This window comes from Phocoena phocoena, chromosome 1, assembly GCF_963924675.1.
Source record: "Phocoena phocoena chromosome 1, mPhoPho1.1, whole genome shotgun sequence".
In the NCBI taxonomy this organism is placed as follows: domain Eukaryota; kingdom Metazoa; phylum Chordata; class Mammalia; order Artiodactyla; family Phocoenidae; genus Phocoena; species Phocoena phocoena.
In genome coordinates this window covers 73,934,291-73,956,143 of record NC_089219.1, presented here as the reverse complement: position 1 = coordinate 73,956,143, position 21,853 = coordinate 73,934,291, and the positions used below count along the sequence as shown (strand labels likewise).

General features: G+C 33.9%; 1 protein-coding gene across 1 annotated transcript in view; it reads left to right on the top strand.

The window, feature by feature from the left end:
* The first annotated feature begins 1,517 nt into the window (after positions 1 to 1,517).
* Positions 1,518 to 21,853, top strand: part of TTLL7 (tubulin tyrosine ligase like 7) — a 93,224-nt gene continuing 72,888 nt past the window's right edge. Inside the window, exons 1-7 of the mRNA XM_065881409.1 lie at positions 1,518 to 1,542; positions 1,744 to 1,875; positions 6,398 to 6,519; positions 7,149 to 7,216; positions 9,335 to 9,493; positions 13,827 to 14,043; positions 18,502 to 18,666. Coding sequence (XP_065737481.1) covers positions 1,518 to 1,542; positions 1,744 to 1,875; positions 6,398 to 6,519; positions 7,149 to 7,216; positions 9,335 to 9,493; positions 13,827 to 14,043; positions 18,502 to 18,666 — 888 coding nt within the window. The remainder of the gene's footprint in view (positions 1,543 to 1,743; positions 1,876 to 6,397; positions 6,520 to 7,148; positions 7,217 to 9,334; positions 9,494 to 13,826; positions 14,044 to 18,501; positions 18,667 to 21,853) is intronic.

Sequence of the window (21,853 nt, the reverse complement as noted above, 5' to 3'; positions counted from 1 at the left end):
CCTTAGTTTCCAAGTCTGGAAAACTGGGGGAAATGATACCTAAGTTCCAAGTTTGTTAATGAGGTAAAATAGTTTAGATTCTTAACATAGTGCCTGCCCACAGTTGGTCTGTAATAAATGATAGTGCCCTGGTTTTGATATTGAATTATTCTAGAGAATTATTCTAGTGAAATGATACTTGAGAACAAATTAAGCTCTATATTTTCTTTAATAATGAATCTTATTATTAATAATGTCTGTTGGGAGTGGTGTATATGAGTCACATTTTATGTAGCTGAATTTTTAAATACTTGTGAACTTCTCCTAAACCTGATAATATCCTGATAAAGTTGTTGATATCATACCTTTGTTTATTGTGATAGGTTTTTTAACTTTCATTATGTTTAGAGACATTTTACAAGAACTTGAAGATTCTTGAAGTATGAAAGGAGAAGTTAGAAAGTTGATAGTATAGACTGGGCAGTGTAGTATAGTCAGGGCACAACCCCTAGGTTCATACATACACAATGAAAATATAAGTGAAGTGTAATAGGCCGTGTTGAGGCATAGCCAAACTAATTAGTTCATTCATTACAAAATGTTTATTGTGTTCCTCCGTGTGCCCAAATAAGATCATCATGGTAATGACTCCTATTTTCTGCCTTTCAAAATTGTTCTCATTTTTAAAGGCGTAATTCAAATGTGGTCTGTTTGATGAAGTCACCCCTCCCCCTCACACAACTTAAAGGGAATTTCTTTTTCCTCCATTCTGTCAGCATGTGATCTCTACCCTGGCACTGGCACTTATTTCACTGTTTCATATTAAAAGCGGGGCTGCAACTAAGTTACAGGCATTGGGTTGAAGGTTGTATGGGGTCCTGGTTAAGGGCACTGGTTTTAACATCAGAGAGATGTTATTTTAATCTCTACTTTGTCACTTACTTACTTTCTTTGTGAAGATTTGTCCTTTCTGGGCTCAATTTACTTCTCTGTTAGATGGGGATAAAAGCTTCTACCTTATAGTTTTGTTGAAAGTTTAAGTGGTATAAGTGACCTGAGATAGTAAACGTTCAACAAATGGTAGTGAATATTGTTATTGTTGTCCTTGTTTGTGTAAAGCATGTTATTTATTGTATGCAAATATGATACATGACTTAAAACCTCCTCCTTTAGATTGTGCACTTTTAAAAACGGGGGACTATTGCTTGGCATTTTTACATAAGGTTTAATAAATTAGTATTTGTTGATTAACTACATTAACTTTCATCTCTCCTTGACTTTTAAAAAGAAGAATATTGGCATATATCAAAAAAATGTCATAAAAGTTGTTTTCTAATGCCTTTGTTTTAAAATCACTGCAGGTCCCTTCTTATCTCATAATGTTAATGTCCTGAAATCTGAGGATTCCACCAAGATAATATGATAGGAACTTTCAGTGATTTGGAGCCGTATCCTACTTAGACTAATGCAGGCCTTCCAGGTTTCCTAAGAGCTTGTACAGCAGCGCACACTGCTGTTGTTAATCGGCACAGGCAAGAATGCCATCTTTGCCTCAAGAAAGAGGTAAGCAGCGATTTAATCATGTGTACCTATTATGTGGCTGTATTATAGATCATCACTGCTAATTTTTTTAAGAATTAAAAATTAATTGGGGACTCAAAGAATCAGCATTTATAATTTTACCTTGTGGGGGGCATTTATGTTCTCTGGTATGGAGTTTTTGTTATTTCAGTGATGTTTGGTTGGTTTACATTTCTTTTAAAGTTATTCAGGGACCCTCTCCCCTGGATCTGAATACAGAATTGCCTTATCAGAGCACGATGAAAAGGAAAGTCAGAAAGAAGAAAAAGAAGGGAACCATTACAGCAAATGTTGCTGGGACAAAGTTTGAAATTGGTAGGTCTCCTCAGAATCATGAGATTTTCATAACTGTCGGAAAAACTAATTTGATGTTGAAAACAACATAGAAATTCAGAGATAATTATCTTCCCAGAGATAATTATCTTCTATGTAATGGATTTTTGAATGGCTTCTATAAAATTTTCTTTTTTTATGAGATATTTAACATGTCAGTAATCAAATAGAACATCACTGTAAACTAAAAAGCTTTAGTTATTGATAGAATTGGATTAAATATATATGATTTTGATTAATACTTAGTTTTTAAATCAAGTGTAAAGTAATATGAGCAGTAAAACCAATGGTTTTAGCTTTAATCTTTAAATAGAGAAGTGCTTAGGAAAATTGTATTGTTGTAATGCATTTTTCACCTGGGGCTAAAATTATGTTTAATCTTTAACATTCATTATTTTGTAAATCTTTTTTTTTTTTTTTTTTTTTGTGGTACGCGGGCCTCTCACTGTTGTGGGCTCTCCTGTTGTGGAGCACAGGCTCCGGACGCGCAGGCTCAGCAGCCATGGCTCACGGGCCCAGCCGCTCCGCGGCATGTGGGATCCTCCCGGACTGGGGCATGAACCCGTGTCCCCTGCATTGGCAGGCAGACTCTCAACTACTGCGCCACCAGGGAAGCCCTGTAAATCATTTTTAAAACAGATTAAAAATGTAAAATGAAAAGTGCAGAATTTGAGATTTATATTAAACAATGACAATAGAGTAAGAACATATTTCTCTCTATGCTTTAAAAATTATTTTGATGATACTGTTGCCTTTTATTAATAGAATTTTAGTTTTTACGTGTAAGCAGTATCTGCAGTGGAGAGAATAGGTAAGAATTAATTACTTTAAATTAAGATACTTTTGCCTGGCACTGAGAAACTCATTACTACTACAAGTACTCAAAAAATCTTCCTCTTTTTAAAACATAATTTTGCATTAAAAGAGTTGAGGAAACCATGTGAATCTCAAGGATGTTAATTATTCTTACTCTTATTAACCTTTGAGGGTCATGTTTCCACTTACAGTAATTCACCAAAGTTCATCAGGGGTCAATGGAATATTTCATAGGAATCGAGGTCCCCTAATACTCTATTTCAAAACGTGTTCCTCAGAGGAAAAAACTTTGGGCGAGTTAGTGTGGAAGGGTGAGATGTGAATTATTTGTAGCGTATTTTCTAGAGTGAAAAAACAAGAATAACCGTTGTCAAGGTGACTAATGGGCAGTGTCAACTTATCCTCCTGTTTGCTTTTAAGGTCTTGGTGGGGTTTAAAAGCAGCTTGATCTAAAGGAGAGTGTTTTTGACTGTAGTTCCCTCTCACTTCTAAGGGCTGAAGTTGCATTAGCCTTCTTCACACTGATTCCAGACCTCTTTGCTGAGCCTGCTCAGTTGTGTTTAGCAAAAGCCCTGGCTAGATCAGGCTTGGAGACTTGGACAAGGGACTGCTGGGAGAATACAAAGCTAAGTATAGGGGAGGGAAAGAGACAATTGGCTGTGTGTCCAGGAGAAAGTGTTACCTTGCTTTCCCTTATTTAACCTTGTGATATGCAACAGATTACTTCTTGTAATTTAATTACTGCTCCTTTGACAGGTTGAATTATATAATAGAAAGATAATTAATCCATAGTCAGGACACTTGTGTTTTGTTCCTGGTGTTGCCTGTTTCCTCATGTAGAATACTTTGATCACTACTAGTCTTAATATTAATTCTTTTATAACCCTGGACCAAATATTTTCACATGAATTACCTCATTTAATCTTCCAGTAACCCTGTCAAATAGGCTGCATTACTCCCTTGTTGTCCTTTTCCCCGACTTTCCTCACTCTAATAGTGAATTTGAAGTGGCTAACAGCCATAAGAAAATAAATAAGGAAAAATAAAAACAGTAAAATAGTATGAATCTTGTGGCTGATCAGAATACAAACTGCATTCCATGAAATCCTGTATAGTTAGAGATGTGCATGGGTTTGACTCTGAGCTTCCTAGCAAGCAAAGCAAATAATCGAAACATAATCAGCCATATAGAATACACAGTGCCCAGAAGATAAAACCATACTGGTTATTCAAGAGAAATGCAATTTTTTTCTAATTCTGAGTCTTGAGAGAAATCTCTCCCATAATTCCTCTTGGAGACACGTTGTGGAATGGGGAACTACATTCTCACACTAGTCCTATAATTAATACATTATGAAATTTTAATTATTACTTTTTAAAATGCCCCTTAGCACAGTTGAAGAAACTGAAGCTCACTGAGAGTTAGCAACTTACTCAAGATCGTACAGATGGCAAAAGTAGGACTTGAATCTGAATTAATTTGCTTCCAAATTTAGTGTTCTTTTTACTCTATCATACTGCCTAAATAAAACATGAATTGAAATTTAAATTGAGGAACATTAAGGTGTCCTTTGTATCTAAAATTCAGAGAGTTGTTGCATGGATTCCTATTTTTAAAACTCCTGAACAGCTTCTGAAAGCTCTATGGGTCAAGGTAAAAAAAAAGTAGGACAAATTTGTGAGGAATGTATTTTTGGTAATTTTCATTAAATGGGGACAAGACAGATTGGAGAAGGGGGTACTTAATTATGCAAGGGGAAATGTGAGAAAAATGGTTGGTGTGGTTATCTCTATTTTACCAATGGGGAGTTTGGTTTGGTAGAAATTCAATATTGAGGCAATTACTTCACTTCTTTTTGTACAGAGAGCTCCTAAAAGACCAACATTTAAAAGCACGGATTTAGGCTTTGGCTGCCAACAGACTTCTATTTGAAACTGACATGTTAAAGGAAGTTCTTTTCTATGCAGTGGAGGATGGTATACTTAAAAAGATGCCAATTGATTTCTAAAACTTCAATTCAAACAAAAATATGATTAAATAGCTTAGCTGAAAAAAAAAGTGACAGTTTAATATCCTACATTGTATTTTTCTTTGAAGTTCAACTTTGTCAGCTCTCCAAGCTTTGAATTTCATAATAAGAGAGATTTATATATGACTGACCTTACAGATTTGACTTTGAGAATCTAAAAAAAGAATGGATCTTTTCCACCATTATGTACCCTGAATGTTCCCAGCCTCACCAGCTCATGTGTACATTAATACCCACATTTTAGTAGCTCATTATACTCCCTCCGTCCATAACTGCCACCAGTTCCACTTCTCTCCTCAGGGGTTTCCCAGTTATTTGAGAGGCCCAGGGCAATGACTTCCATGCACTCAGAAATGGGTCTGCTACTGAGCTGCGGTTCTGGCCTTGTCATTGTCTTCTGCTTGTGAACCAGTGAAAGAACTCTCCTAGGTGTGTCACTACGGTCCTTGCGCTCCCCAGGAGCTCTAGATGACACAGAAGCCCTTGGGCCCTCAGGACGCCAGCACTGCATGGTGGTCTGCAGCAGAGAGAGGAACAGCCCTTTCCCCAAATTCTTGTACTGTATGTTGTCACGTAGGTCTTCAGAACAACCCCACGTTTTATCAAGCTTCTCATGGATAAAAGCAACTTCACCTCAACAATCCCTTCCCCGACCTCATCTGTCTCCAGTCACTGTCCTCTTCTTTTATTATGCCTGTGTTCTAGGCATTATTGCATAAAAAGCCCATTCTTTCTCCTCAGCCAAAAAGAAATCAAGAGTCCCTAGGACTTGACCAGCAGGTGTCTGGTCATGTTTCATACTTGAGCCAAGTACATTCAGACAATTAATCCCTTTTTACCGTATCTCCCCATATATAGGGCAGTAAAAAGAAAATGTTTAAAAATGTTTAATCAAAGTGCTGCTAATTTGTTATGCCATTCTATTAAGACTCCAAATTCTGTTGGATCCTATATTTATCCTAAGTATTTGCTGATCTTTATTCTAAATTTGAACTTCATTAGAAGAAAAATGTCAATATGTTAATTGTGTAATTGTGATATCAATGTGTTGATTGTGAAATCTAAAAAACAAGATTTTCTCTGAGCATAAATTTTTTCCATAGGATTAGAGGGTTGGGAGCAGATAGGAGGGCCAGAGTTTCCAAATCTCTACTGTAATTCTGCTTCATTATTTTGTATCCTGTGTCAATATCGCTGACTTGGTTTTAACTGCTAAAAATAATTTGAACTAGGGAGGTGGAAAATATAGGATAGGTCTAATGATCGGGGCTATTTTTATCTTTTCCTTTTTGTACCTAACCCAAGGTCATGAAAAAGCCATAAGTACATTTTCCTGAGTAGAGGTGTTGTCAGCTGTGTGTGTATTTTCACTATGCTATGAATAATCACTAAACTCTTTAATTGTGTTGTGTACCTGTTAAATCTCAGAAAATTGAAACTAAGGATTTTGGGTGCCACTTAAAAACAGTTCTCTGTTGCTATTGAGTATAATTTGGCATTAAATTGTTGTAGCTAAAGATAAGGTTATGCTATAACTAATGGAAATTTTACAAGTGAAATACTGTGAGCTAAAATTGATATATAACAAAAAATATTTTCATAATGAATGTATTTCAGAAGTATTTTAATTTTGGTTTAACTTAACTGTTTACTTGCAGTTCGTTTAGTAATAGATGAAATGGGATTTATGAAAACGCCAGATGAGGATGAAACAAGTAACCTTATATGGTGTGATTCAGCTGTTCAGCAGGAGAAGATTGCAGAGCTGCAAAATTACCAGGTGGGAAATTAATCATGACCAATTTTTGGTCAGTAGGAAAGTTATATGGATTCCATTATAATTTTCTTTAGATAAGGCTCTTAATATGTTGACATATTAAATTTCAGTTCTAATTTACCTGAATAGCCTGTTTTGTTGCTGTCCAGTTTCACTGACTCTTTGCCTGAAGACTGCATCCTCTCAAATTTAACTTTTAACCTCTTTCCATCTTTAAGGAAGAATTGATAGAGGAAAACCCTTCCTAGGCTGGTGCTTTGCATTATGCTTAAAGATGAATGATGTGGAGTAGATTGCATAAAGAGATCTGAACACAGATATCCCTTGTAATGTCAGCTATGTGTAATTTGGCTTCATTATTTTATTTCTGGAATGTAATACAAACATATTAAAAAATAAAAAAGCCAAATACATGGAATTTTAGACAATTGAGATTTTGAATAGTTCGTCCTGTTAGTGTAGAGGGTTATACAAAATTGACTGTAGGCAACAAATTAGTCCATTTTCATCAGGTTTTTTGTTTTTTACTAAAAAAAATTAAACTCAAAGAATGAATGTAACTTTATTATAGTATAAATGAATATATTCGTTAAGTTAATGAAAATATTAATGTTGACCTTTTTATTTTCCAGAGGATCAACCATTTTCCAGGAATGGGGGAGATCTGTAGGAAGGATTTCCTAGCAAGAAATATGACCAAGTAATCTTCATTTTCTTGTAGTAGAGAAGACCTGTTCAAAAATTACAGTTTGAATGTCATAGTGCTGTCTTTCACAAATTTATATTGATTTGAAATGATATTTTGTTGGAAGAGATAGAATTTTAGACCTAGGAGTGTTTTAAAATTTTCCTGGTTCTATTCTTTGACTTTGCAGAGGAGGTAATTGAGGGTCAGAGACATGAATATCTTGCACAAAGTCAAATAGCTAACAGCAGAGCTGGAGTAGAAACCTGGTCTCCAGAATTTCAAGGTTCTTTTCACTGCAACTTGCTGTCTCTCTAGCAGCATAAGTTTTTCTTTTAAATGTAAAAAGTATTCTGTACATGGCATTCAATATATACTTAATTATTTTCAGTTAAACCTTGCAGGAACTAATTCGTTGCATTATATCCCACCTGTGGGTATGTGTGTGTTCAGAATACTGGTTATTGAGCATCTAATATGAGCCAGGCACTGTAATAGGTGCCTGTGTGCACACATATACTCATACACACATGTATACGTTCCTACCCGGGGATACACGCACACATATTTATCTCAGAGACCATTATTTAGAGTAATAATCTGCTTTCATGGGAAAAACTGTTAACAGGTAAAGTGTTATACTGAATATACTGCAGAATTTTTGTGCAGCTTATATTTCTGTTGATAAGATTTTTTTTTATTTTAAGAAAGTTGATAAATTGTATGCTTGGATTTTTTTCTAAATATAACAAGAATGGTATCATTCATAAACACCTCATGGTTAGTTTTAAAATGTATTGTTCTATTAAATCTTTAACTTGATCTAACTTCACATTATTGTTAAAATATAATAAATACATGCAAAGGTGTTGGAAATAAAAACAAGTACAATAGCACTGTTATTGTGCTTCCTTTAGATGTGTGTGTGTGTGTGTGTTTCAAAGCAATCAGTGTTAGCCTATTTTGTACTGAGATAATTTACCTGGTTGGCTTAGTTTGGATTTGACAGATGTAGTTGGTGATTATTTTCCTTCTCATAGAGGAAACGTAACTTTTTTTATCGGGTTCTCTTGAAAGAGCACTTGAAATATGGTCACTGTATGACCTTCCAGTTTTTGTGGAAGCCAGGTGGCTTATATATTCCACACCCTAGTCTTACAGTATAGGCCCTGCTTCTGTGCATATTATATACTATGGTCCCATTTTAGTTTTAACTAATCTCGTTTGGAAACAGTAACTACTCATCTATAAAAGACTTGCATACATTTATAAAGAAGACTTTTTGAAACAATCAGGTTTTCTTAAATAGGTAATATTTAAAAATATTTCTAAGAATTTAAAAATTGTTATTGGGAATCAGTATGTACCAAATAATTAGCATTTGGATTAATCAAAAGCAAACATTTTATACCTAGTATTGTATCAGTATCACTAAGTTATGTACCAAATAGGCAGCCTGATTTATAGCAAATACAAAAATGTCAGGCCATACATTGTAGCCATAAAACTACATGTATAGGTAGATGTAGTTGATGTAAACAAAACCTGACTCAGAGGCTTCAATGGTTTTCTCACAAAAGTAGTAAAACTCCAGAAAACACTGGGGTAAAAGGCAATCTAAAATTTTTCCCTATGGATGACCCAGCAAACTCCAAATCATCTTTTAAGAAGCAGTATGAATGGCACCTGGCTGTGAACCATACTAACCACCCTCATCCCAGAGGCAGAGTTAATGCCGCCTTCCACATGTTACCTTGCCTTATGTAGCTTTATTGCACCTATCACACTGTATTTAATTAATAGCCTATATATAAATTCCTTAGAACAGAGACCATGTTAATCCTCAGTGCCCAACACGTAGTATATACTCAAATGTTTGATCTACTAATATGTAAATTAATACATGGGGCAGAAATTCTTGTCTATTTTTTCCACTAATGTATCCCTAGTATCTAGAATAGTGCCTAACATATAGTAGGTGATTAATAGGCATTTTAAAAAATTAATGAATGGATCAATAAATGAAGAAATGGAGGGAATTTAAATCCTTGTAGTAAATGTCAGTAGCACAGAGAAAGAAAGTTTAGATAAGTTTGAATAGAAATTACTTTTCATATTATCTCTAACTTCCAGAATGATCAAGTCCCGGCCTCTGGATTATACCTTTGTTCCTCGAACATGGATCTTCCCTGCTGAATATACACAATTTCAGAATTATATGAAAGAATTAAAGAAAAAAAGAAAGCAGAAGACTTTTATAGTAAAACCAGCTAATGGTGCAATGGGTCATGGGTAGGTATTTTTCATATGGAATACATAAAAATTTTAAAAAATTGGGGGAAAGAATAAGTGTGACCATTTGCTCATGGTTGAGTACTAATATGAAAAAAAAATAAAATAGCTTTCTAACTTTTGCTTTTTTGGAACTGAATATTTAATGAGCGCTTTCACCTTGTCCCGGAGACTTCAATAATTCAATCTAAAAATTTAATCAACAGGTTGTGAGACTTTGATAGGAGACTACAAAATAGAGAAAGTAAATATTTTCTAATTTTTTTCTTAAACATAAAATTTGCATTCATCATAATTTTAGAGTAAGCTTGGAGAGGAAAATCAGTTGATACAATAGAGCTAAATTGAGTTGGTGAATGAAATGGAAAGGGTGTTGCTGTTTTCATCTTAAAAAAAATCTTAAGCACAAAATATCTATTTTCTTTGCTTTACAAATAATTTTTTTCTTTATGTAGCCATGGTAATTGGATTGAAGATGAGTAGAACACATTTTAAGCTAAAGTGCTGAGAACTAGACCTGTTAGCTGGGGATAGATTATACAACTTAATATTCCTGTTTACTTTTGCTTTCTTATGTTAGTTTTCTGCTGTTTACTTTTTCAAAGAAAATGTGGCTGAAGCTACTTTTAATAAAAACACAAGTAATTTTTATCTTTGATTTAGAGTGCTGTGGGGAAAAAAGATATTTGGAAATATAGCTGCCAGGTAAATTACTGTTCAACACATTTCTTTTTAACTTTTAATCATAATTTAATAATTTAATCAGACATTATTTTAAACTGCGGTTTAGTGATTTAAAAGACAAACAACATGTAGTGTTAGTGGAAATTGTATATTAATTGTTTAATGTAAATTTGGTTCACTATATGTTAGTATCAAGGTAAACATTTTGGGGAAGATAATTGAAGTTCACATTTTCTCAATTTTAATGTTAAAAATTATGTTCAAAATTCATTTTTATATATATTTAATGTTAGTATAGTTAATAATATGCATTGACTACAGTAATAAAATAGCTGAAAAAGTATACTATACATACTGTGCTGCCATGGTTTATCTCATGCAGTGCAGAAGTACATAGGTAAAGTACACCTCTCATCTGTAGAATATATCTATTTCCTTGCTGGTTTTCTGTTTAATTGTCTGTTCATTATTGAGAGTGGGGGGCATTGAACACTTCAGCTGCTATTGTTGAACTGTCTATCTGTGCCTTCAATTCTATCAGTTTTTGCTTCATATATTTTGGAGCTCTGTTTTGAGGTGCATATGTTTATAATTATTATATCTTCTTGATGCATTGACTTTTAAAAATTATTATATTACTGTTCTTCTTTGTCTGTTGCAGTACTTTTTGTCTTAAAGTCTATTTTGTCTGATACTAGTATAGCCACTTCATTTCTCTCTTGGTTACTGTTTGCATGGAATATCTTTTCCATCTGTTCACTTTCAGCCTATTTAAGTCTTTGAATATAAAGTGTGGCTCTTGTTGACAGCATGTAGTTGGGCCATATTTTTTATACATTCTAACAAATCTTGTCTTTCAACTGGAGAGTTAATCCATTCTTATTTATTATGTAATTATTGATAAGGAAAGATTTACTTTTGGCATTTTGCTATTTGTTTTCTTTATGTCTTATATAGTTTTCATACCTCAATTTCTGCATTTCTGCCCTCTTGTGTATTACCTGGGTATTTTCTAGTGTACCATTTTAATTTCATTGTCATTTATTTTACTATATTTTTTTTGAGTTATTTTTTAAATGGTTGCTTTGGGGTTACAATTAGCATCTCCATTTATAACAACCTAGTTTGGATTAATATCATTACTTTTAACAGTAAAAACAACAACAACAACAACAAAACTTTGCTTCTATTTGCCTCTGCTCCCTTTATGATGTTTTGTCACAAATTACACCTGTATATATTGTGTACCCATCAAAATAGATTTATAATAATTGTTTTATGCAGTTGTGTTTTAAATAATACAGGAAAAATAAGCAGTTACAAACCTAAACTACACTAGTAGTGACTTTTATTTTTACCTATATAGTAATCTTTACAGGTGCTCTTTATTTCTTTGTGTAGATTTGAATTACTGCCTAGTGTCCCTTTGCTTCAGCCTGAAGGATTGTCTTTAGCATTTCTTATAGGCCAGGTATAATAGCAACAAAATCTCTCAGTTTTTGTTTATCTGGTAATGTCTTAATTTCTCTTTCAATTTTGAATATTTTGTCAGATATAGATTTCTTGGTTAACAGTTTTTTTTTTTTTTCTTTTTCTATCAGCACTTTGAATATGTCATCTTACTGTGTTCTGCCCTCCATTGTTTCTGATGAGAAATTAGCTCTTTATCTTAATGAGGATCCCTTGGGTGGGATGAGTGGCCTGTCTTGCTACTTTTTTCTCTCTTTCTCTAGGCTTTTGACAGTTTGATTAGAACATGTCTTAGTGTGGCTCTCTTTGAGTTTATCTTACTTGAAGTTTATTAGGCTTCTTGATTTGTAGATTAATATTTTTCATCAGATTGGGAGATTCTCAGCCATTAATTCTTCAAAGAGTCTTTTTGACCCTCTCTCTTTTCTTCTTTTGAGACACCCATTATTAGTGTGTTGATATTATTGATGTTGTCTTGCAGGGCTCGTAAGCTCTGTTCCTTTTTCTTCATTCTTTTTCCTTTCTGTTCCTCAGACTAATCTCAATTGATTTATCTTCAAGTTTGCTGAGTCTTTCCCTGCCTTCCCACATCTTCTGTTTAGCCCCTCTAATGTATTTTTTTTTCAGTTATTGTACTTTTCAACTTCAGAATTTTTGTTTGGTTCCCCCCACCTACTCTGCCACCTTTAAAAGTAATTTCTATCTCTACTGATATTCTGCATTGGTGAGATATTATTCCCATGGTTTCCTTCAGTTCTTTGTACATGATTTCCTTTAGCTCTTTGAACAAATTTAAAATAGTTGATTTAAATAATTTATTGTCTAATAATCCAAATATCTGGGTTTCCTCAGGTATAGTTTCTATTAATTGAGAATTTTTTTTATGTATGGGTCATACTTTTTTTTTTTTTGAATGACTCATGATATTTTGTTGAAAATTGGACATTTTGTGTATTGTAATGTAGCAACTCTGACAATTAGATTCTCCCTCCTCTACAGGGTTTTTTGTTACCATTTGTTCTAGTTGATGTTTATTTGTTTAGTGACCTTTCTGAAATAATTTTGTAAAGTTTGTATTTTTTAATTGTGTGTGACCTCTGAAGTTCCTGTTCTGTTAGGTCAGTGGTCAGTGTAATTGTCCAGTCCATTAGTAATTGAATAGAAATTTCCTTAAACACTGGGAACCAAATATCTGTATCTATACCTATATCCATATACACACATACATATATATGTATGTGTGTGTGTATATATAGATATAGGTATATGTATATATATATATATATATATATATATATATATATATATATATATCCCCTAGTCCTTGCAGATGGTGTGTGTGTGTGTGTGTGTGTGTTAGAACATGCCCTCAACACTTAGCTAGGTAGTTTATAACTCTGCCTTAGCCTTCACTTCCTATTTGATGGTTAGCTGGATGTAAGAGCTTAGGGCCATCTCAGGTCTTTCCTTAGCATGCACTTAGCCCTGGGCATTCATATGGTCTTCTAGAATCCCAGAAATATATGAGAGCTTTTCAAAGCCCTTATTCCCCAAAGATTGTCATTCCTGTCTTTCCCCCCAATCTTTGCAGTTAGTCTGATGGTTTTCCCAACTGCTATTTGTTGCAGGGACTACTACATTTGTCTTTAAATGTTTTCAACATTGTCTCTGCCGACCACCCCCCCCACCCCCCCAGGTAGCTGCCTCAGCACTGGGAGAGTTCGCAGTTAGACAAGATAAAAGAAAACCTTTGAGATTGTCCAGGGAACCACAGAACTGAATTAAACAAATAGACAAACAAGCAAACAAACAAAACAACCACAAGAATAGGTCTATTCTACTGCCTCTAGAACCAGTACCTGTACTGGGAACACAGGTTACTGCTCAAGGCCACTGCTGAGCTGGGGGTTGGGGGTGGTACCAGAGTAAGTTAAAATGCTAGGAATCTCTTTTACACAGATTCAGCTGGGTTTTTTTTTTTTGTTGTTTGTTTGTTTTTTATTACATGTTCCTTGGTTAGTATCCATGGTTCTAAAAAGTTGCTTCTGACAGTATTTTTATGCTGTATTTTTTTTGTGTGTGTGTGATGGGACCACTTTCCTCTTGAGTATTACATATAACTTTGTTAAAATCCTGACTCCATAACAAATTATTCTTTTAATCTTTTCTTTAAATTTAGGATTTCTTTGATAAGAAATGGTGACAAACTTCCATCTCAGGATCATTTGATTGTTCAAGAATACATTGAAAAACCTTTCCTAATGGAAGGTTACAAGTTTGATTTACGAATTTATATTCTGGTAACATCGTGTGATCCACTAAAAATATTTCTCTACCACGATGGACTTGTGCGAATGGGAACAGAGAAGTACATTCCACCTAATGAGACCAATTTGGTAAGTGATACCAGACACTATGATTTTATTAATTTATTCAACATCTATTTTTTAAAACACCTATTGTGTATAAATGTTAAATGAACAAAGTTCCTCCTCTCAGGCTTTTATAGTCTAGAAGAATTATATACATAAATAAGACTGCCTCTAATTTAAGACAACTTTGTGGAAATTAGAAAAAAAAGTGCCTGCTGCTCCAGGTAGGCTAATTAGGAAAATACACCCCATCTGGGTGCTGTGAGCATGAGGATGGATTTCAAAGTATATATGTGTGTGTAGTGGTCCTGGATAGAAATGATTGATACAGAAATACAAATAAAAATAATATGCCATTGAGAAATACAGATAAAGTGTTATAGAATTGAGTGTAGGAATAGGTTTTGTTCAGTTTCTCATGGGAGAGATGGTATTTGAGCAGTCTTTGTATGAAAGGTATGGTTTAAACATGTAGAATGTGGGAGAAAGTACATGAAACAGAGAAAGCAAAAGTTATCAGAAAGTATAGTTATGTTTTGTTGGAACAAAAGAGAAGATTTTAAATTTATGTTGATCAATTGTGAAGTAGAGACATAAATTGGCAGTTTCATAGTACGTTTTTAATTCTGTTAAGTGGAGATTTTTGTAAGTATTTTTCCATTAAGATTATCTTTGTGTAACCATAACATATTGATGAAAGTCATAACTGTGTAGTTTATGAAGGTCAAACTGTAATTTATTATCATAATTTATCATGAAAGTCATAAATGTAATTTATAGTTTATGAGAGACAAACTGTAGTTTATTATCCATACTTCAAAGTTCAGTTAACCTCTACCTCTATTTTTGTATCTACTAATTACAGTAAAAAAAATATACGTAATTAAGGATTGTTTCCCATTTTTGTCAAAGGCCTGGTTATTGTTCTTCTATAATATTATGCACATAAATGACTACATTGAGTGGTCATTTTCCAAAATTAAATGACTAATCATAAATGTTGCTACGTTCAATTAACTAAAAAATGATGTAAACCTGGCAAAAGAAGAATAAGGGAACTGTCAAAGTTTTTACAGGGAAGGAAGATAAAAGAAAGAATCATCTCTTCAAAGGTCATAAGGTGTGGATACATCCAAGCTCCAAGAAATGTTTGGACTCTACTGCATTCTAGACATTGTGCTGGTTTTGGAAAAACGGTGACCAAGACAGATACAGTACTTGAGCTCACAAAAGCAACAATCTAGTGGGGAGGCAGAAAATAAAATAAGCAATTATAATACCCAGTGGTAAGTGTAATGGTTTAAGAAACTGAGAATGCTATGGCAGTGCATAGCAGGAACATCTAACTCAGTTGGAGATACAGTTAGGGAGTTTGTAAAGTGAAATCTGAAGAGTGAGGGGTTAGCTAAGTTAGAGGTGGGGTGGGATGGGTTAAGACTCCAGGTAGAAGAATGGCCCAGAGGTAGGAGGGAGAGTGATACGTCTGGAGAGAGCACACACGTTCAATATAGCTAAAGTACAGACTAAGACATCAGGATGGAGAGTCCCAGAGGCCAGATCTTGGTAGATCATGGCTAGGATTTTGGAACTTAACCTAAGAAGAAGGGAAGCATTGAAAGATTTTAAACAAGGGAAAGAAGGAATGAGATTGTTGTCTTAAAAAGGTCACCTGGTCTATAGTGTGGGGAATGTGAGATGGGGCTGTAGATGGATAGGGGAGACTAGAGTAAGGGAAACAAGAAGCTGTATTCTAGTCTAACCACATGTGAGAGACAAGATGACTTAATTTGAAGTGATAGTAGGGCAGGACTACGAATAAGAACACAGATTTCAGATATATTTACTATACCATGGGTAACACTGATATACCAACAGTTTGATTTGTAGAATAAGGGAAAGAGAGAGAGAAATTAAGGATAAAACTCAAAAGAGTTTTGGCACAGCAGTTGGGTGGATGGTGACATTCACTGTGATAGGGAGTATAGGAGCTTTTAAAGTTTTGCAGAAAGCTGATCTGTTTGATTTGAGATGCCTGTGTGACTTCCAAATGGATCTATACTATTGGCATTTGGATATACAGTATAGGTCTAAAGCTTAGATGAGAGAATTGAGCTACAGGTGTAATTTGGGGCTTATCAGTTTATAGATTATAATTAAAATAGTTGGAGTGGGTAAGACTGGATTATATATATGTAAGGCAGATAGTCATGTTTTGAGAGGAAAGAGTAAAGGAAGAGATAGGAAAGGGTAAGACTTGAAAGCTCATTTAGGTGATAAAGTGATTTATTCTAATTTCTTAAGTTGGATGTATGTGATTTGCTTAAGTACACTGGGTTAGGAAATCATATTGAAAGACTGAGAGTCAGGAAATGTGGCCTCTAGGTTTCGCTTTGCCAAGTGCTCTTGAGTCACATAATCTCCTGGCTTTGGTTTTCACATATATGAAAAATGATATTCTCCTGTATAAACATCAGTGTTCCTCATATATCTCTAAAATTTCATGATTGAGTTCCTACATGAAGATATGAAAAATTTAAAAAGAGAAGTGCAAAACTTTATCTAAAGTGAGATCACTCTTATGTAAAAGATAAGTTTAAGAAAAAAGGTGGAAAAAATAAACCAAAATGCTCCCATTGGTTGTTTTTGGACAGCAGACTGCTTCATATTTTTTTCCTTCTTCGTATTTCCAATTTTTAAAATAGTGTGCATTTTATCATGAGCTGTATATTGATAAGCTACATGTAAGGAAATCATAAGAGAGAATTTTAGAAATTGAAATATAATAAACATAATTTTTTTTTGCCACCCCATGTAGCAGTCAATCCTTGAAAGGTTCTGTATATTCCAGTTCATTATTTTGAGCCTATACACTATAAAATAGGGTAGAGAATAGTTATATACTTTTTATGCATTGCAGGTTGCTATATGATTCAGAGCTGCCATCACTTGTCCTTATGGCAAATGTCCAACTGACAGTGAACTGTTTAGAAGGGGATTTTTGTCAAGGTAGATGTGAAATTGTGGAATTTCCAATGCTACATATAAAAATAATGTTTTAAGAAAAATGCAAAGTTCCATTTCTTATTCACTTTTCCACTAGGATAGCTAGGGTTTTTATTACTGCTGTTAGTATTTTTTTAAGAAATTCCTGCCAAATGGAGAGCTCCTCAAAAAATTATTTTCCAAACAAAAATAATTTCTATTTTGGAAACTAAAAAATGTTATAGTTTGATTAGTTTCCTGTTTTCTTTAAATCAAGCACTTAAAATTAGACAAGTATGAAGTTATGCTCTTTCTTTTAAATATCACTTAAAGTGATAATTTTCATGAAGGTAGGGACTATGTCTGCCTTGTTAATCTTTGTGTCCACAGTGCACAGCACACATTCCTGCCAGTGGTGGGTGCTCCTTAAATATTGTTCAATGAACAAAAAAAATTCTTAATTACTGGTGGGCATATGGATTAATAAATAACATGTAGCTCATATGATCAGTTCTGCATATTTGCTTCAAAGATTTCAATACTGTAGACTTAAGTAACTGTAGTGAAAATAAAATATGATATAAATATCATTGGTTATTAACAAATCAGAATAGTCATGATGTGCTCAAAGTATGTATTCATTGTGATGCAACGTTGCTATCTAAAGTGGTTTCTGGGAATAGGATCATGAGGGTGGGATTTACAGACATCATGAATGTTTATGATAGATTGATAAGGAGCTATTAATGTATATTAATTGACAATTATGAGAAATTTTAAATTTTCTATTCTTTTTCAAGTTTATTTGAGGATAACATTGTCAACAAACATAAGAATATAGAGAGACTAAGACCTAAGAACTCAAGTATGGAGCGCTATAAATTTGCTGTTAATCATTTAGACATTTGTACAGCATCGTGTGGTGCTTCTGTCTCCTGACTCTGAGTGCACTCTGTCTTGTTACCAAGTTACAGTGATCTTCCAGTCAGGATGGGAGGGCAGAGGTTGAGGTTGGTATCCTGCCTCCAGGTTTCTGCTACTTACTTGAGCTTTTACTTTTAAATCTTTGTTTGAGAAGATATAGAATACTCTCTCAGAAAATTCCTTTCCCAAAACAAGTTAGGATGAAAATTTTAGAAAAACATTAAAAACAAACCAACTAAGAAAAACAAACTTCAGAGTTACAGCATTTTTCTTGCTTAGCAATATGTAGTTTCACATTTTCATTTAATTACTCTATATATCCTTATTATTTTCATACTTTCTATGGTAGATATCTTTTCAATAATATACAAAGTAACTTTGAAGGTGACTACTTTCACAACCTTTTTTAGAAAAATGTGCCATTGCATTTTGAAAATTACCTTTATAATCATTAAATTATGAATATGTATATTTTAAACTTTAAAATTGGCTTTCCTCTTTGGATGCTTTCTTTTCTGTGAAATGTCATGGTTCTAGAGTCTCATAGGTGATAACTTTGGTTCTGACTTGTTACAGACCCAGTTATACATGCATCTGACAAACTACTCTGTGAACAAGCACAATGAGCATTTTGAAAGGGATGAAACTGAAAACAAAGGCAGCAAACGTTCCATCAGATGGTTTACAGAATTTCTACAAGCAAATCAACATGATGTTGCTAAGTTTTGGAGTGATATTTCAGTAAGATTATACCATTTCACAATTTTAACTGTCTTTCCTCATATTAATTGAAAGGATCATCAACCATTTTAGATAAAGAACGGATTACATTAGATCGGGCAGATAAAGTGTGCTTTTATGAAGAAAGTGAAATTTGTCATGGACCTTAATAGATAAGTAGTACTTTTACTGCTAGGATCGGAAAGAGGGAATGCTAAGCGGAGGCAAAAGCATGAGTAAAGGCATGGAGGTATGAAAATAGTTCAAAGTGGCCCAGGTTGGTGCATATCATATTTGTGGGAGATACATGAAGACTTAATGGCTGGAAAGATATGTGGAGCCAAGTTTTAGGTCTGGAAATCAAGGCTTCACTTGGTAGGCAGTAAGGATTCATTCAGTTTTTAAGGGAGGAGATTAATAAGGCCAAAGACCATGCATGCATTTGAAAGATAAATATGACAATGGGTATAGGATGGATTAGAGTGAAGACCAGAAGTAAGTAGAGGAGGGCATTTGGGAGTAGTTTCAGGGAAAAGAATGGCCTGAATTGAACCACAATAAAAGAGGTGACAATGAAGTAGACCTTGAGATTAACTGAATGTTTAGAATGGGGAGGGGGGAAGAAGTATTCAGATATTCTTCTGCAGTTTTGAGGAATAATTATAAGGAGAATGGGTGTGGCCTTATTAGAAATAGAATAGGAAGGAATTTATTTTGAGAAGATGTAGAGCTTAGTTTTGCAGATGAGAGAAAAGAGTTCTATTCACTTATTTGCTGGTTAATTTATTCATTTATTCAGTAAACATTTATTGAACCCATAATATAAGCCTGTCCCTGGCTGATAATTTGAGGATTTATAAGATACAGCTCCAAGCCTCAAAAAACTCAAGAGTTTGGTAGGACACACTTGCACTTAAATTGTTAATGAAATGCAATGTAGCAAGTACAAAAACAGAGGCATACATTGGATTCTGTGGGGTTGTAGAGGAAGACCACATGTAGTAGCTTTGAGTGGATGGGCATAGCAGGACTTCCTGGAGGCATTGACACCTGAACTCAGTTTTTTAAAGGTCCATGAGGCTATGATGAATTCTACTTTCGATATGTTAAACTTGAAATGCTCTCTCAGGTAGAAAAGTCGAGCAGGCAGTTAAAAGTGTATGTATGAGGTGTAATGGATAAATAAAGCCATGGCAGTAGATGAAATTCCAAATGGTAAGGGTAAAGAGAGAAAAGGAAACATGTATGAGAAGATAACCTTGGTGAAACAGACCCTTTTATTAATCCTAGCAGAAATATTAAAATGGTATTCATAGTTAAGAAGAGTATGTTGAAAATACTTAACATGATTAGGGCTATACAATTTGACTTCTGGGATAAGTAATATATATTTAAATAAAAATATCGTGGAAAATGGATGTGAAAGTTCATTGTTGGTTGAACTTGGTTCTCTTGAGAAAATCAGAGAAAAAATCAGCATCATTATATTTATTCCTTTTCTTAGTGTTTTGTTAGTTTAAATCTTTTTAAAAATCTTATTTTCTGATCACAGAATGTAAACCGGAAGATACTTAGGTGTCAGACAAGTAAAAAGGAGTTAAATAGTCTGGATAGAAGAAAATAGGGCAGGCTGAGAACGGTGGTCATTTGAGGAGCGTAAGCCGTCTAAAGGGGATAGATATCACTCAGCACCAGCCTATTGGTGCCATGTGGTATTTTGGGCCCAGTGTGCCTCATTCTCTAATTTGTCAATAGATGCCCTAAGTCTCCTGATTTATAAATGTTGGCAACAAATTCAAAATTTTTAAAAATTTAGGGGTTCCATCAAATTTTAAAGTTTGTCATTTGGATTTGGTCAGATTCTCACCAACTTGTTAACTTTCTTTTATGTCTTCCTGAGAGACTAAATATTGATACATCCAAATAAGAAATTTGATTCCAACAGTGCCGTTTATTTATCTATTTACTTTAACAAGGCCAGTTTTTTGGAAATTCCAAAAAATATTCTAATAATGATAGTTTACTATCATGTGGGTCAGAAACATCAAAGTGGTAAAATCTGCAATTTTGATACAGTAGCTCAATGATGGAAGATCTACTTGGTGATACCTGGATGATTTAATGAATGGGTCATTTGGTGACTAGCTCAGTGAGACCAAGAAAGTTTTAGATGCCCTCTGGTATTCTTTTTCTTTACCAGATTCTTCACTTCTTTTGAGTTTGATTGTTCAGGAAAGTCTTTGTGAAAAGGTGCAATCTGTTGGGTTGCCTTGGTGAGGAATGTACGGAGAGAATCAGTCAGAGAGAAAAATGGATATCATTAGCTTTACAGACATTGGTTTTAAGTGGTACTTTCCCCACATAATTGAATTAGGACAAGGTATACAACTAAGTCTAATACTAATAAGAGTATGGAAATTAACTCCTCAGAGCTTAAAATATAATTTTCAGATATTACCTGAACATAGCAATTGCCGGCCTATTAAGCTCTGATACACTGCATGATCATTTCTATAAATGGGTAAATTTTGCATCATTCTTGCCTACATTTGTTAAAATGTATATTAATAAATCTATAAGTAACCAATTAATAAATAATTAATAACATTAACTTTTCCAAGTACCTTCTTACAATTATCTTGTCAAGCTATCTGCACTTATGTAATTCTTTTAAGAATTGAAATTTGTCATGGACCTTAATAGATAAGTAGTACTTTTTCTTGTTAAGAATTGCATGTACTTACAGATGTCTGTTGAAGGTGAATCGATAGGATAGTATAAAAAGCGAATAAGAGGAGATGAAGAAAGCAATTGTGCAATCAATTTTTATCTTAATAGTTTACTAATTTCATGAATTTAACTTAGAACTTTTTTTCGGTGACTACTTTATTGATGGTAATTTCTCTAAAAAGTAGCTGTCTGCATATGAAAACTAACATTCAGCAATACCTTCTATGAAGAACAGATATATGTGCTTTTGTGCTGGTCAAGAATAAATAAGAAATCAATAGAAAAGCAGGCCATGGAGGTTAAAAATGACTTTAATCACTCATAAGATCATCCTTAATGAATGCTTTTTATATACTTTGGGTACAAATCTACAAAATCGTCTTTCAAAGCAATGTTGTATATTCTCAAAAGCATTAGTGGAATTTGATTTGATTAGTGGAATTTGTATTTGGTTGTATCATTACTGATTTCACATATA